This window comes from Microchirus variegatus, assembly GCF_963457635.1.
Source record: "Microchirus variegatus genome assembly, chromosome: 8".
Taxonomy (NCBI): domain Eukaryota; kingdom Metazoa; phylum Chordata; class Actinopteri; order Pleuronectiformes; family Soleidae; genus Microchirus; species Microchirus variegatus.
In genome coordinates, this window is record NC_139809.1 from 31,304,643 (window position 1) to 31,320,712 (window position 16,070).

General features: G+C 43.1%; 1 protein-coding gene across 1 annotated transcript; it reads right to left on the reverse strand.

Moving 5' to 3' along the window:
- Positions 1–223: 223 nt before the first annotated feature.
- cdk10 (cyclin dependent kinase 10) lies at positions 224–12,659 on the reverse strand. Its single transcript, XM_083893838.1, has 13 exons — positions 12,528–12,659; positions 6,579–6,651; positions 6,428–6,499; positions 6,192–6,294; positions 5,306–5,387; positions 4,364–4,431; positions 3,765–3,817; positions 3,272–3,341; positions 2,863–2,922; positions 2,048–2,171; positions 1,812–1,951; positions 1,675–1,727; positions 224–787 (listed from the first exon to the last, which is right to left on the reverse strand). The coding sequence occupies exons 1-13, from the start codon at positions 12,615–12,617 to the stop codon at positions 693–695; spliced, it is 1,083 nt and encodes a 360-aa protein (XP_083749964.1). The 5' UTR covers positions 12,618–12,659; the 3' UTR covers positions 224–692.
- Positions 12,660–16,070: the final 3,411 nt, after the last annotated feature.

Here is a 16,070-nt window from a genome sequence, read left to right on the forward strand (position 1 = left end):
GTGTAAATTTGACATAAAAAAAAAAATTTGACTCACATTTTTCTCGTTCAGGTGACATTTTAATAATTTACATTTTTCATTTCTGGAAAATAAACTGCGAGATTAGCGATTTGCTAATTGTGCCGTTTAAAATGTTAGCAACTTTTGTTCTGATGAAATGTTTTTAATGGCTTTAATTATAATTCAATTATTGAAACACCCCGTCCTCTTCCTCGTCCTCGTCCTCTTCAACGTAAATAAATGAAGTCAATTTACGCGTTGACCAAAACTGCGACACGTGATTTCGTCTTTGGGGATTTTTTTTTTTACTATTTCACAGGAAATCAAAATGGACGCCACGCGATAAACAGCATTTTTTTTTAAAAAACAACAACAGCAGCAGTGAAGTAGAAGCTCATTTCCTCACAGTCAAAAACAGTGGAGTCGCCGCCCCCCTGCTGGCCAGTGAAGAGAATGCAGGCTGCAGACACTTCCACACTGGCTTCACTTTTTCCTTGAGCCCAGCGACTTTTGGTGAGTTTCCATTTGTTGTCGGAACGTGTTTGTTTGAAAATGATTGAATGTTTTGGTGACTTTTATCCGTCTGTGACGTCACGTCTGTGACATCACACACTGCTGACAAACGACGGGTTCCAGTAAATGTTCTTCAGATCAATGTCGTCGCAGCTTCGTCTTCGTCGTCGTCGTCGTCCTCACACTTTGCTGCGTTTACCTTCTGCTGTCGACGCAGCAGCAGCTCGTTTGTTGCGATGATGCGGAAAAGTCGGCATCAGCTCTGGTTCACAGGCTGAGAGGAAATAAGGCGGTTTAAGGCGGTTTAAGTCTTTATGATGTTTCCCTGCACCAAAGTCCATAGAGAAAACCAGTGATTTTAGCTCACGGGGACACAGGAGCTGCTGGTCCACTGCTGCCTCGTGTGGTCACTTTGTGTCACTGAGTTAAGTCTAAATGAAATATTTTAAAAGCCGAATTCACTAAAATCAGTCATTGTGAGTTAGTGATGGAGGCAGCAGTGGATCAACAACTCCTGTGAACTCCTGTGTGCTGTGATGTTAAAATCACTGGTTTACTCTATGGACTTTGGTGTGGGAGAGTGAGTGACTTTGGTGTGGGAGAGTGAGTGACTTTGGTGTGGGAGAGTGAGTGGTTTACAAACGTCAGTTTATTTTTACTTGAGCCTTTTATACTTAATAACGTAACATTAAAACAAGTCTACAATGTCTTAAGAACGCGTTCACGTCTTTATTTCACTGTTAGACAGACTTTTTTTTGTGTAAACTGAAGTTTGTGAAACCACTCACTCTCCCACACCAAAGTCACTCACTCTCCCACACCAAAGTCCATAGAGTAAACCAGTGATTTTAACATCACAGCACACAGGAGTTCACAGTAGTTGTTGATCCACTGCTGCCTCCATCACTAACTTATAATGACTGATTTTAGTGAATTCGGGTTTTTAAAATATTTCATTTAGTCTTAGTTTACTGACACAAAGTGACCACACGAGGCAGCAGTAGACCAGCAGCTCCTGTGTCCCCGTGAGCTAAAAACACTGGTTTTCTCTATGGGCTTTGGTGTGGGAGAGTGAGTGGTCTCTGTAGACGACACCATAGAGCCTCTTGTTTCTCAGGATCAGTCGCTCGCATTTTTTTAATAAAAGACGGATTTACTCACGTAGAGGTTTCTCTTTGAAGTAAGAACTCTCCAAACTGTCTTTGGCAGAAGCTCTGGATCAAAATGAAGAGACAATTATTGATGTGTGTGTACGTACGTGCGCGCGTGTGTGCGTGTGTGTGTGTGTGTGTGTGTACCTGCGCTGTGGGTTATACATGAAGAGCAGGTTGAGTAGTCTGTGTCCAGCATCAGAAAGCCATGTGAACTTGTTCTTCAGGTTGTTGTACGGCTGCTTCCTCAGACTGTACTGACCAATGAGAGGCAGCTGAGAGAAGCCCTGACACACACACACACACACACACACATCATCATATTAATGCTCTCTCACACACACACACACACACACACACAGGTGAGTTTTCCATCTTCTCACCGGCCAGATGTTCTCGTTGGGCGTCCCCAGCAGCTGGACGATCAGGTCCACCTGCTGGATCTCTGAGGTTCCGGGCAGCAGAGGTTTGTGAGCCAGCAGCTCGGCCAGGATGCAGCCGACCGCCCTGAGACGCACACACAAAAAAAACACACAAAAAGTTTTAAGTTTAGGGTCTACTGCTGCCTCGTGTGGTCACTTTGTGTCACTGAATTAAGTCTAAATGAAAAATTTCAAAAGCCGAATTGACAAAATAAGACGCTTGAACATAGTGATGGAGGCAGCAGTGGATCAACAACTCCTGTGAACTCCTGTGTTGCTGTGATGTTAAAATCACTGCTTTTCTCTATGGGCTTTGGTGCAGGGAGAGTGAGTGGTTTACAAACTTCAGTTTATTTTTACTTTAACTTTATATGCTTAAGAAAATCAACATTAACACAAGTCTACGATATCTTAAGAACACGTTCATGTCTTTATCTTCACTGTTAGACAGACTTTTCCTTGTGTAAACTCAAGTTTGTAAACCGCTCACTCTCCCTGCACCAAAGTCCATAGAGTAAACCAGTGATTTTAACATCACAGCACACAGGAGTTCACAGGAGTTGTTGATCCACTGCTGCCTCCATCACTAACTTACAATAACTGATTTTAGTGAATTCGGCTTTAAAAATATTTAATTTAGACTTAACTCAGTGACACAAAGTGACCACACGAGGCAGCAGAGGACCAGCAGCTCCTGTGTCCCCGTGAGCTAAAATCACTGGTTTTCTCTATGGGCTTTGGTGTGGGAGAGCGAGTGGTTTTGCAGTCACACTTACCACATGTCGAGAGCTGTAGTTTGTGTCTTGGTCCCTAGGAGGAGCTCTGGACTTCTGTACCTGCAGACAGAGGAGGAGGAGGAGGAGATCAGTCTGAGGTAACTGGAGCTAATGAGGAGGCTGAAGAACTGGATTAATGAGCTGGATTAAAGGAGACTTTCCACTGAGGCTGCACAGTAAGCAATAACACACACACACACACACACACACACACACACACACACACACACACACACACACACACACACACACACACACACACACACACACACACACACACACACACACACACACACACACACACACACACACACACACACACACACACACACACACACACACACACACACACACACACAGAGAAGTGGGTTAAAGGAGCATTTACATGTAAACAGAGACCATCACTCACCACAGTGTCACCACTCTGGGCGTCATGGGTTGCTGTGGGATACCGTACATCCTCGCCAGGCCAAAGTCAGCTGTGTCACAACATTTACAGCCAATATTTAGCTTTTTTTTTGCTTCATCATTGTTTAGATAAGAACTCTGCTGCCTCGTGTGGTCACTTTGTGTCACTGAGGTCAATCTGAACAAAGGATTTTAAAAGCCGAATTCACTAAAATCAGACATCTGAACTCGGTGATGGAGGCAGCAGTGGATCAACAACTCCTGTGAACTCCTGTGTCGCTGTGATGTTAAAATCACTGGTTTACTCTATGGACTTTGGTGTGGGAGAGTGAGTGGTTTACAAACTTCACTTTAATGTTGTTAAAGTCTGTCTCAGTGAAGATAAAGACGTGACATCAGAGACTTAAGTTGACATATTTATTTTGATAAATCAAATGTCGTGTGACGACCGCAGCCGTCGCCATGGTAACAGCGACGACACACCGACGACTCACCGATCTTGACGCAGCCTTTGTCCGTCATCAGCAGGTTTGACACCTTCAGGTCTCTGATGATGAGAAACAAAACGAGAACAATTTCAGTAAAATATGCTCACTGCTCTGTATTTGTAAACACAGAGATTGACCCTGTTTAAAGGCCCAGTGTGTAAAATTAATGACATTTTACACGTTCTTAAAATGCAGCTACTTCTTGTTTTTCCGACATTAGGGGTTGCCACCTGCCGTGAAACAAAAGAAGAAATCCCAAAACTTCAACTTTAACTTTAACGTGTATTTGTTTTTATAAGAAAATCAGTTGTGACATTGTGACAGGAAGTAGCCGCACACGTGGAACACATTCTATAGATAGAAAACCTATCTATCTACTTTCCAAGCTAGTACCTACCGAGCTACTTTACAAGCTTCCTACTGAGCTACCTAGATAGCCACCTTCCTAGCTACCTAACAAACTACCATGCTAGCTACCTTCCCAGCCACCTACCGAGCTACCTTACAAGCTTCCTACCTAGCTACCTTCCCAGGTACCTACCAAACTACCTTACTTACAAGCTTCCTACAGAGCTCCCTTCCTAGCCACCTTCCTAGCTTCCTACCTGTGAATAATGAAGTTGTGGTGAAGAAACTCCAAACCTCTGAGCAGCTGAAGGATGATACACTTCACCTATAAGACAAAAACAACAACAACAAACATCATCGTCATCTTTATAATAAATACATAACGTTAGTTCATACTGGTTAACGTTAGCTCAAACTGGTTAACGTTAGCTCAAACTGGTTAACGTTAGCTCAAACTGGTTAACGTTAGCTCATAGTTGGTTAACGTTAGCTCAAACTGGTTAACGTTAGCTCAAACTGGTTAACGTTCGCTCATAGTTGGTTAACGTTAGCTCATACTGGTTAACGTTAGTTCATACTGGTTAACTTTAGCTCAAACTGGTTAACGTTAGCTCAAACTGGTTAACGTTCGCTCATAGTTGGTTAACGTTCGCTCATAGTTGGTTAACGTTAGCTCAAACTGGTTAACGTTAGCTCAAACTGGTTAACGTTAGTTCATACTGGTTAACGTTCGCTCATAGTTGGTTAACTTTAGCTCAAACTGGTTAACTTTAGTTAATACTGGTTAACGTAACCTCAAACTGGTTAACGTTAGTTCATACTGGTTAACGTTAGCTCAAACTGGTTAACTTTAGCTCATACTGGTTAACTTTAGCTCAAACTGTTTAACATTAGCTCATACTGGTTAACTTTAGCTCAAACTGGTTAACATTAGCTCAAACTGGTTAACGTTAGCTCAAATCAAAATGATTCTTATCACGTCTTTTAGTTCATTTGTGATGGATCTCAAAATGTGGACAAATGTGAGTTTACCCATGTTCTGTTTTTTCCTGTTTTCAGAGGAAACCTGCAGCCTGTCGTCATGTGACGTGAACGAATGAAGACATGAATGTGAACGTATGAGGCCTGTGTTCACGGTCAAGAGAGTGAGAGAAGGAAGCAAGGAAGGAAGGAAGGAAGGAAGCAAGGAAGTGACCGACCTGAGCCTCAGAAAACGGCGTCTGCATGTTCTCCAGCAAACTGGCAAGATCCTGTTCACAGTAGGACATCACCAGGAAGAGACTGAGGACACACACACACACACACACACACACACACAAACGTACACGCACGCACATACACAAACACACACGGACACGCACACACACACAAACACGCAAACACATGCACACAAACACACATGCACGGACGCACACAAACAAACACATGCACGCATGGACGCACACAAACAAACACGCACGCACGGACGCACACACAAACACGTAAACACATGCACGGACACAAATACACATGCACGGACGCACACAAACAAACACGCACGCACAAGCGTGCGCGCACACACACGCAAAAGTACGTGCGGACGTGCGTACATGCACGCATACACACACACGGACACAAATACACATGCACGGATGCACACGCAAACGAGCGCACACGCAAACACATGCACATGCACGTGCACACACACAAACACGCACACAAGCACGCGCGCACACATACACGCACACAAGCACACGCACACAAGCACGTGCACACACAAACACACGTGCGCAAAAACACATGCAGACGCGCGCACAAACAAAAACACACACGCACAAACACACAAGCCATGGTCACTAATGTTACAACACAGCAGAAACACAAATAATTCAGCTCACTGTGTGTGTGTGTGTGTGTGTGTGTGTGTGTGTGTGTGTGTGTGTGTGTGTGTGTGTGTGTGTGTGTGTGTGTGTGTGTGTGTGTGTGTGTGTGTGTGTGTGTGTGTGTGTGTGTGTGTGTGTGTGTGTGTGTGTGTGTGTGTGTGTGTGTGTGTGTGTGTGTGTGTGTGTGTGTGTGTGTGTGTGTGTGTGTGTGTGTGTGTGTCACCTCTCCAGCTGACTGCCCACCACCACCTCCTTCAGCTCCACGATGTTGGGATGTCGCAGTCGCAGCAGCAGAGTGATTTCTCGCAGGCTGCTGATGGGAACTCCTGTCAGACCGAACATGGGGAAAAACACGGTGAGGACATTTCTCTCTCTAATAATATGGGTTAGTATATGATAAAATATCATAAATAAAATTAAAGGATCAAATATACAGGTGTATATAAGACGTGGCCTCACCATCTTTCTCTTTGTCCATCCTCACCTTCTTCAGAGCGACGATCTCGTCCGACCTGGTGTCGCGGGCTCTGTCTGTGACCACAAGAGGGAGCCGTTTATTCGCCGAGCACAAAACACGGTTCCTGTAAATCACGCTGCGCCGTTCACTCACACACGATGCCGTAGGTTCCCTCTCCGATTCGGTTGAGTTTCTCAAACTCCCGGACGCTTCGGCAGCTGCCGAACTGAGGGAGAAGAAAAACATCGGTGAACGACTTCAGTAGCCAGAGATGCACTGCACTGACGTTACAGTATTTTCAATTTAAATACGGCAATTTGTCACGCGTCAAAATCAACTTTTGCGTTATTCTCCGGATGATGTCGCGTACTTGCTGGCGGCCAGACTCTGCCTGGTGGAAACTAGGTCGCTAGGAAGGTAAATAGATAGGTACATAGGAAGGTAGTTTGGTAAGTAGCTAGGAATGTAGCTCTGTAGGTAAATAGATGGGTACATAGGAAGGTTGTTTGGTAGGTAATTAGGAAGGTAGCTCTGTAGGTAGCTAGGAATGTAGCTCTAGGTAGATAGATACAAAGGTCCATCTGAGGAAGGTAGGACGGTAAATGGATAAGTACATAGCAAGGTAGTTCTGTAGGTAGCTAAGAATGTCGCTCTAGGTAGGTAGGAAGGTCGCTCTGTAAGGAAGGTAGGACGGTAAATAGATGGATTCATAGGAAAGTAGTTCGGTAGGTAACTAGGAAGGTAGCTCTAGGGAGGCAGATAGGAAGGTCGCTCTGTAAGGAAGGTAAATAGATAGGTACATAGGAAGGTAGCTCTGTCGGTAGCTAGGAAGCTAAATAGATAGGTACATAGGAAGGTAGCTCTGTAGGTAGCTAGGAATGTAGCTCTAGGTAGGTAGATAGGAAGGTCGCTCTGTAAGGAAGGTAGGATGGTAAATAGATGGGTACATAGGAAGGTAGCTAGGAATGTAGCTCTAGGTAGGTAGATAGGAAGGTCGCCCTGTAGGTAGATAGGAAGGTAGGACGGTAAATAGATGGGTACATAGGAAGGTAGTTCGGTAGGTAACTAGGAAGTTAGCTAGGAATGTCGCTCTAGGTAGGTAGATAGGAAGGTCACTCTGTCAGGAAGGTAAATAGATAGGTACATAGGAAGGTCGCTCTGTAGGTAGATAGGAAGGTCGCTCTGTTAGGATGGTAGGACAGAAATAGATAGGTACTTAGGAAGTTAGTTTGGTAGGTAGCTAGGAATGTAGCTCTGTAGGTAGCTCGGAAGATAAATAGATGGGTACATAGGAAGGTAGCTCTGTAGGTAGCTAGGAATGTAGCCCTAGGTGGGTAGATAGGAAGGTCGCCCTGTAGGTAGATAGGAAGGTCGCTCTGTAAGGAAGGTAGGAAGGTAAATAGATGGGTACATAGGAAGGTAGTTTGGTAGGTAACTAGGAAGTTAGCTCTGTCGGTAGCTAGGAAGCTAAATAGATAGGTACATAGGAAGGTAGCTCTGTAGGTAGCTAGGAATGTATCTCTAGGTAGGTAGATAGGAAGGTAGGACGGTAAATAGATAGGCACATAGGAAGGTAGTTTGGTAAGTAACTAGGAAGGTAGCTAGGAATGTCGCTCTAGGTAGGTAGATAGGAAGATAGATCTGTAAGGAAGGTAGGAAGGTAAATAGATAGGTATCTCTGTAGGTAGATAGGAAGGTATCTCTGTTGGTTGGTAGGAAGGTAGCTCAGTCATTAGGTAGGAAGCTCCTGTGATTAGCGGTGAATAGCATGTGGTGTGAACACAGCATAAGAAGCTGAAAACTTACTAATTAAGGTTACTAAGTCATCAAATATCAAAATAGGTGACGATTATTGTAGGAGCCATGCCTCATTTTTATTTGAGGGTTTCCAACACCAACCACTAGGGGGTTGTATTTCATTTCTTATTGTGCCTGAGGCTGACACCAGGCCGGGGTCATGCTGGTTATTTGAGGTCACCTGTCATTCTCAGGTGTTGCTGATTTCAAGGGGCAAACTGTTTTTTCTTCATGCGCTCGAGTTTAAGTTTCGTTTTGATTTATTTCACGGAAACGGAAAACAAGCGGACGAGAAACTAAAGATGCTGTCCTATTTTAACAAACTGCGACAAGACAAACGGCGCCTTTATAACAAACAGTGCTTTGATGACAAACTGCGCTTTGATGACAAACTGCACATGTTCCAAACACACAGCCTGGAGATCGTCGTCATCATAATCACAACGAGAAACACCAACGAAGAAGAAGAAGAAGGAGGCGCAGGAGTTTTCAGGATGGACAAAAACCTCTGTTTTGAACTCTTCTCCAGGGAGAAGTGGACGACCTCCAGCTACTTTGAAAGCGACTCGTACCAAATGACCGAGTTTGAGAAAATCCTCAAAAAGATGGTTGTGAAGAAACCAGCACCAGTGAAGGGCTGCCTGAGAAGGACCGACCACAGAGACCTGGACGACACCTACGGTCGCCAGGATTTCCAGGGCGACCTGGGCGAGGTGTACTTTTACTGGCCAGCGCAGCCAGAAGCAGCAACGTCTACACCGTCTGCGAAAGACGCCAAGGAGACGAATACAAGACAGAACGCTCAGACAACAGACAAAGTCTGGGATTTCAAAGTTGACCCAGATGAAAACACGGAGGAAGAAGAAGAAGAAACAGAACCAGAACCAGAGACCCCGCAGCAGAACGACCTGGTTGACACGAGCTGGACATCGACCAAGGAGTCTACAAACAGGACGAAGCAGAGCGTCGTGTGTCTCCCTGAACAAAGTTTGTGTGCAGCACACGAAGAGCCAAAGCCGCAGAGCAACACGTACTCGTCAATGGTTCGATCGCCAAAGAACGCAAAAAACCCTTGGCTCAAAGGCAACCCCTGGTCCAGGACTGCAGAGCACGGCCTCGAGAGGTCGCGGTCACAGCTCGAACCAGACCTCTGCAAAAACTGGTTCAGGGTTCGGATCACGATGAGGAGGATGCAGAAGAGGATGCCAGGACTTCCCACACCGTCCGCCAAGACACCAAAGACGAGTCCACCTTCAGCACCTGAGGCGAAGACACTTCAGGACCAGGACGACACGGATGAACCATGCTCGATGAAAGCTAAGGGGCCAAAAAAGGGATCGAACCGTGGGTTCAGGACAACAGACAAAAAAGACCCAGAACCAGAACCAGAACTCCACTTAAACTGGTTCAACAGTAGAATACAGAGGAGGAGGAAGCAGAAGAGAATGAAACCTTCAAGCCCAGACAGTCCTACAGCTGTCCAGTCTGCAGAGACACTGAAGAACCAAGCAAACCTGTCCCCAGACAGACGTCCATCCCCATCACGTCTGACGAAGGTCAAGGAACCGAAGAAAGAATCAAACCTTGCCCTCAGGTCTGCAAACAAAGACTCAGAGCGAGAACCAGAGCCAGAGTTCCACTCAAACTGGTTCAACAGTAAAATGCAGAAGAGAAGGAAGCAGAGGAGGAAGACGCCTCCAAGACGGTCTGTGGAGACGCCGGAGAACCAGGCCGACCCGTCTCCAGAGACCTGTCCATCTTCAGCACCTGTGGAGGACACACCTGAGGACCCGGATGACGTGGCTACACCGTCCTCCAGAGAAGTTCAGGGGCCTAAAACCAGATCCAACCTTTGTTTCAGGTCTGTAAACGGAGAAGATCCACGACTGGAGCCATACTTAAACGGGTCCAAAGGTAAAGTCCAAAAGAGAAGGAGGCAGAAAAGGAAGACGCCTCCTAGACCAGAACCTTCAGCAGCTGTACAGTCCACCATCCTCCCTTCCCCCCTCACCTCCTAGCATCCTTCCCACTAAGGCCCATTTTACAAATTTCCCGCTGTCACGAGGTCTGTAAACACACCGCCCGGAAATCTGGCAGGACACCCGCGGCGCTTACAACTTTCCTCTTTACTTGCTCGACTGTACGATCGTAGCCGGCCTCCCGAATCTGACGTCGGCCATCTTGTTCCTGGATGTCTCCGGCTTCTTCTGGATCTCGTCCTCCGACCAGATACTGATCAGGCACTTGGTTTTCGGAGGCGCTCCACCTACAGCGTCCAGCGGCCTCCTTCACCCCCGGCATTTTTTTCGGGGGGGAACAAAGGTCCCGCGGTATATGCTAATTAGCGCGCGCTATATGCTAATCGCCCTAAACCCCGACCTCCTGCTGTCGCGAGCCCGACGCGTTCTCTTTGTACACCCTTTGAAGTCGTCGGGGACTCCCGCCGAGTTGTCGGGCGACCACTTTGCAGTTGTCGGGAGAAAATTTGGATCTAGCTAGCCTCGGTCACATGTTTTGGTTATGCCTGAGACCGACTCTATTTTAAGGCACCACCTCCGTCTGATACTCCTGAGCTGGAGGAAGGTTACACCCCTGTAATGGAAAATAACAATAACAAGGTTTTCGTCGGAGTCTGTCAGACAGTTAGCAACAGAACTCGAAAAGTCGTGGACGGATTTGGATTAAATTTTCAGGAAATGTCCGCAATGGGACCAGGAACAAGTGATGTGGCGTGATCCGTACACGCTAACTATTTTTTCTTAAAAATCGTTATTTTGTGGGGGGCTGAGCTGCCTTGGGCTGAGGTCTGCGCTCTCCGAGTGCTTTTCTAGTCCCTTATATTTATTGCATAGTTTGGTTCAAACTCTTAGCGTCTGAACGCCCACGCCGCCGTGCTACACAGCGACTATAAAACTGTGTAAACTTGTAAGGTGTTGTAAGTAAATGTAACTGTATATGCAGTTATGGGTGTATATATATATATATATGTGTATATACTGTAGCTATGTTGTGTATAGTGTAGTCATTTTATTTTTTTGTTGACTTTATAAATGTGAATCATCGATTAATCGCGTACATGTTTGGTTCATTTGTCAAACCTGGAAATGGTGACGTTCACAAATTCTGTTTTAATGATTTTTTTGTTTTATAGAGCAAAGAAACCAGGAAATATTCATATTTAAGATTAAAAAAAGAAAAGGAAACGGGAAATATTCACATTTAAAAGCTGAAAAATGACAGAAACATGAAAATATTCACATTTAAGAAGCTGAAAAATGACAGAAACGTGAAAATATTCACATTTAAGAAGCTGAAAAATGACAGAAACATAAAAATATTCACATTTAAGAAGCTGAAAAATGACAGAAACATGAAAATATTCACATTTAAGAAGCTGAAAAATGACAGAAACGTGAAAATATTCACATTTGAGCTGAAAAATGACAGAAACGTGAAAATATTCACATTTAAGAAGCTGAAAAATGACAGAAACATGAAAATATTCAAATTTAAGAGGCTGAAAAATGACAAAAACGTGAAAATATTCACATTTAAGAAGCTGAAAAATGACAGAAACATGAAAATATTCACATTTAAGAAGCTGAAAAAATGACAGAAACATGAAAATATTCACATTTTAGCTGAAAAATCAAAGAAAACAGGAAATATTTTACATTAAAGAAGCTGAAAAATTAGTTTGTTTAAATTATTTAAAGAAAACATATAGTACACATTGTTCTCCACTTATTCCCCAGCCCCAAATACGATATACATGTATATTTGTATGATGTATAGTATACATCATAAAAAATTTTAATTATTAGACACATTTCAGGATTTAATGATTGAGTTTTTTTCTCCCCAGTAACAAAGGAAATGTGTTAAAAAGGGAAAAGTTTAAAGTCCTTGTGGTGTAATAATAACAGTATTACAGTATTATAGCGGCAGCAGCGTGTAGTAAATAATAAGACTAAACAAATCTTATATTTTACATCTCGTATGCAACCGATTATTTCAGCTTGTACCAAACCTCATGTAAAAAAGCAGCAATTTAACAGCACTGACTCAACGCCATCTGAGTTCCTGTGTACGATAACTATGGTTGCGGTCGAGCTGAATTTGCTGTCAAATGTTGCGTCACCTTTACCAAAGATATGCCGAATTCCTGCCAAGACCGTGTTCATTTACAGACGGAAGTGACGGCTCTTTCTTTGAGTTCTGTGAGTGTTGACGAGACGCGGATGAGTAAAATCCACATTTTCTGAACGGAGTCTGGCACCAATCGCCGCTCGTGAGTTCTCTTACCCTGTCATTTTGAGGCACCGTGAACGTTTTGTTGTTCTTTATGGACTTGAGTTTGATAAGGTCCGGTTCTTCTTCTCCGGTGGTGTCCATTCTTTTCTTATTTTATCTCAAAAACAACGTTTTTATCTCAAGAAAACAACGATATTTACGGTCAACTGCGGCTGACTGAGCCGGGCGCCGCCATCTTGTTTAGGTTTAAAGACAACACTCGTCCTTCTTGATTTTTATTAACGGTTGGTCAACGACGCATTGGCGCTTTACCGCCACCTACTGGTGAGGCAAGTCTCCTGCGTTTAACTCAATTCATCACATTATAATAAACATGAGATTCTCTTTATGATCACCTGTTTCCGCCAGTGTGGGTTTAAAAAAGCCCGAATTATAACATTAAAACTCAGGGGTCATAGGTCACGATTATGAAACACATCTTATATTAATCAGGAAGTAAATTAAGTAGTAAGTAAATCTCATCATTTAGACTTTTGTTTCTATTTATCTCATAATTATTATTTTAAATCTGATAATTATGACTTTTTATCTCAAGATTATGACTTTTTTTTACTTTTATCACATACTTTCATCTCATAATTTTGACTTTTTGTCTCATAATTTAGACTTTTAATAACATAATTTAGACTTTTAATCTCATAATTTAGACTTTTTCTCTCATAATTTTGACTTTTATCTCATAATTATGACTTTTTATGTCATAATTTTGACTTTTTATCTCATAATTTAGACTTTTTATCTCATTAGACTTTTTAATCTCATAATTTTGACTTTTTATCACATCATTTTGACTTTTTATTACATCATTTTGACTTTATCACATAATTTAGACTTTTAATCTCATAATTTAGATTTTTTAATCTCATAATTTAGACTTTTAATCTCACAATTTAGACTTTTAATCTCGTAATTTAGACTTTTTATCTCATAATTTAGACTTTTTATCTCATAATTTAGACTTTTTATGTCACAATTTAGATTTTTAATCACATAATTTAGATTTTTAATCACATAATTTTAAACTTTTTATCTCATAATTTAGACTTAAAATCACATAATTTTACATTTTTTATCGAATAATTTAGACTTTTTAATCTCCTGATTTAGTTTTTATCACATCATTTCAACGTTTAACCTCGTAATTTCGACTTTTAATTTCATTATTTAGACTTAAGCTAATCATTTTGACTTTTATCACATAATTATGACTTTTTATTACATCATTTTGACTTTTTATCTCATAAATGTATATTTTCCTCATTGGCAGGAAAAAGCGTCCATTTGAAGATAACAACATTTCTTGCCACAGTTCCCTTTACAAACATAGGTAAGCTTTAATAGTTCAGCTTTAATCCTGAAGCTTTCACAGCAGCTCTTCTTCTTCTTCTTCTTCTACTTCTTCTTCTTCTTCTTCTATCTGCGTCGTATTTAGTCACAAAAATAAATCATGTTCTGTAGTTCTGTTTTTCCTCGTCATCCTCGCTCTTGTGGACTTATCCATGCTGACTGGTTTCAGTGAAGTCCATTTGTGGCTCCTCCTCCTCCTCGGGGGGGAAAACTGTAGAAGAAGATGAGCTATTACATTTAAATACCTCATGAAAAACAAACAAACACACTGAACTCTGATCGTACCCAGCTCTCAGTTGTCGGTCAGCGCCTGCTGACAAACTTCTTTCCCACGACGATGGGTTTGGACGAAGGCCTCCGCTCTTTGACGGCGTCTGCGATGGTCATGTTGGAGCTGGAGGCGTAGATGTCGTCTCGTGAAGGCGCCGTGACCAGGATGACGGGAGGATGTGGCGACGAGTCGCTGGAGTCTGACTCTGAGTTTGGCTGTGATGCCGGCTGGTTCTCTGTCAGTGACATCAGACGCTGAGGAGACCAGACACTCACAGCCAGCACACCAAAGTCAACAGGTCGTGGGGAAGTTAGCTCATTATTTGGCAAGCAAGTCTGTCCGCGGACGTATGGAAAGGCACACTGGCAGTCAGTCCATTCGTGGACGTATTCAATAGCTCATTATTTGGCAGTCAGTCTGCCAATGGACTGGCTGCCAAATAATGAGCTATTACACATGTCCACTTACAAACTGAACACCAAAAGCAATTCTGCACATCTATAAAGAGACTGACTGCCAAATAATGAGCTGTTGTCTATAACCTCCGACAGACTGACTATTGAAAACATACACCAACAGACTGACTGCCAAATAATGGAGGATATAGACAACAGCTCATTATTTGGCATGAGCTATTCTAGATAGCTTCCAAATTGAATACATCCACCAACAGACTGACTGCCAAATAGTGAGCTGTTCTCTACATCCACCAGCAAACTGCCTGTCAAATAATGAGCTGCTAAATACATCCACAAACGGCATCACCAACAGACTGCCTGCCAAATAGTGAGCTGTTCTGTATAGCCACCATCAGACTGCTCGCCGAATAGTGAGATGTTCTAAACATTCACCAACAGACTGACTGTTTGCTGACCTGTTTGCTCATGGCTGTATAGAACAGCTCACTATTCGGCAGTCAGTCTGTTGGAGGATATAGACAACAGCTCATTATTTGGCAGTCATCTCTTTACAGATGTACAGAATTGCTTTCGTGGTGTTCAGTTTGTAAGTGGATATGTGTAATAGCTCATTATTTGGCAGTCAGTCCGTTGGTGGATGTATTCAATCGTCAGTCTGTTGGAGGATATAGACAACAGCTCATTATTTGGCAAGCAAGTCTGTTGGCTGATGTATGGAATGGTACACTGGCAGTCAGTCCATTCGTGGACGTATTCAATAGCTCCTTATTTGGCAGTCAATCTGCCAATGGACTGGCTGCCAAATAATGAGCTATTACACATGTCCACTTACAAACTGAACACCGAAAGCAATTCTGTACATCTGTAAAGAGACTGACTGCCAAATAATGAGCTGTTGTCTATATCTCCCGACAGACCGACTGCCAAATAATGAGCTGTTGTCTATATCCTCCAACAGACTGACTATTGAATACATCCACCAACAGACTGACTGCCAAATAGTGAGCTGTTCTCTACATCCACCAACAAACTGTGTGCCAAATAATGAGCTGCTGAATACATCAAACGGACTGACTGCCAGTGTGCTGTTCCATACATCCACCAACAGACTGACTGCCAAATAGTGAGCTGTTCTCTATAGCCACCATCAGACTGCTTGCCAAGCAATGAGCTGTTCCATACATCCACCAACAGACTGGCTGCCAAATAGTGAGATGTTCTAAACATTCACCAACAGACTGACTGTTTGCTGACCAGTTTGCTCATGGCTGTATAGAACAGCTCACTATTCGGCAGTCAGTCTGTTGGAGGATATAGACAACAGCTCATTATTTGGCAGTCATCTCTTTACAGATGTGCAGAATTGCTTTCGTGGTGTTCAGTTTGTAAGTGGATATGTGTAATAGCTCATTATTTGGCAGTCAGTCCGTTGGTGGATGTATTCAATCGTCAGTCTGTTGGAGGGTAAAGACAACAGCTCATTATTTGGCAGCCAGT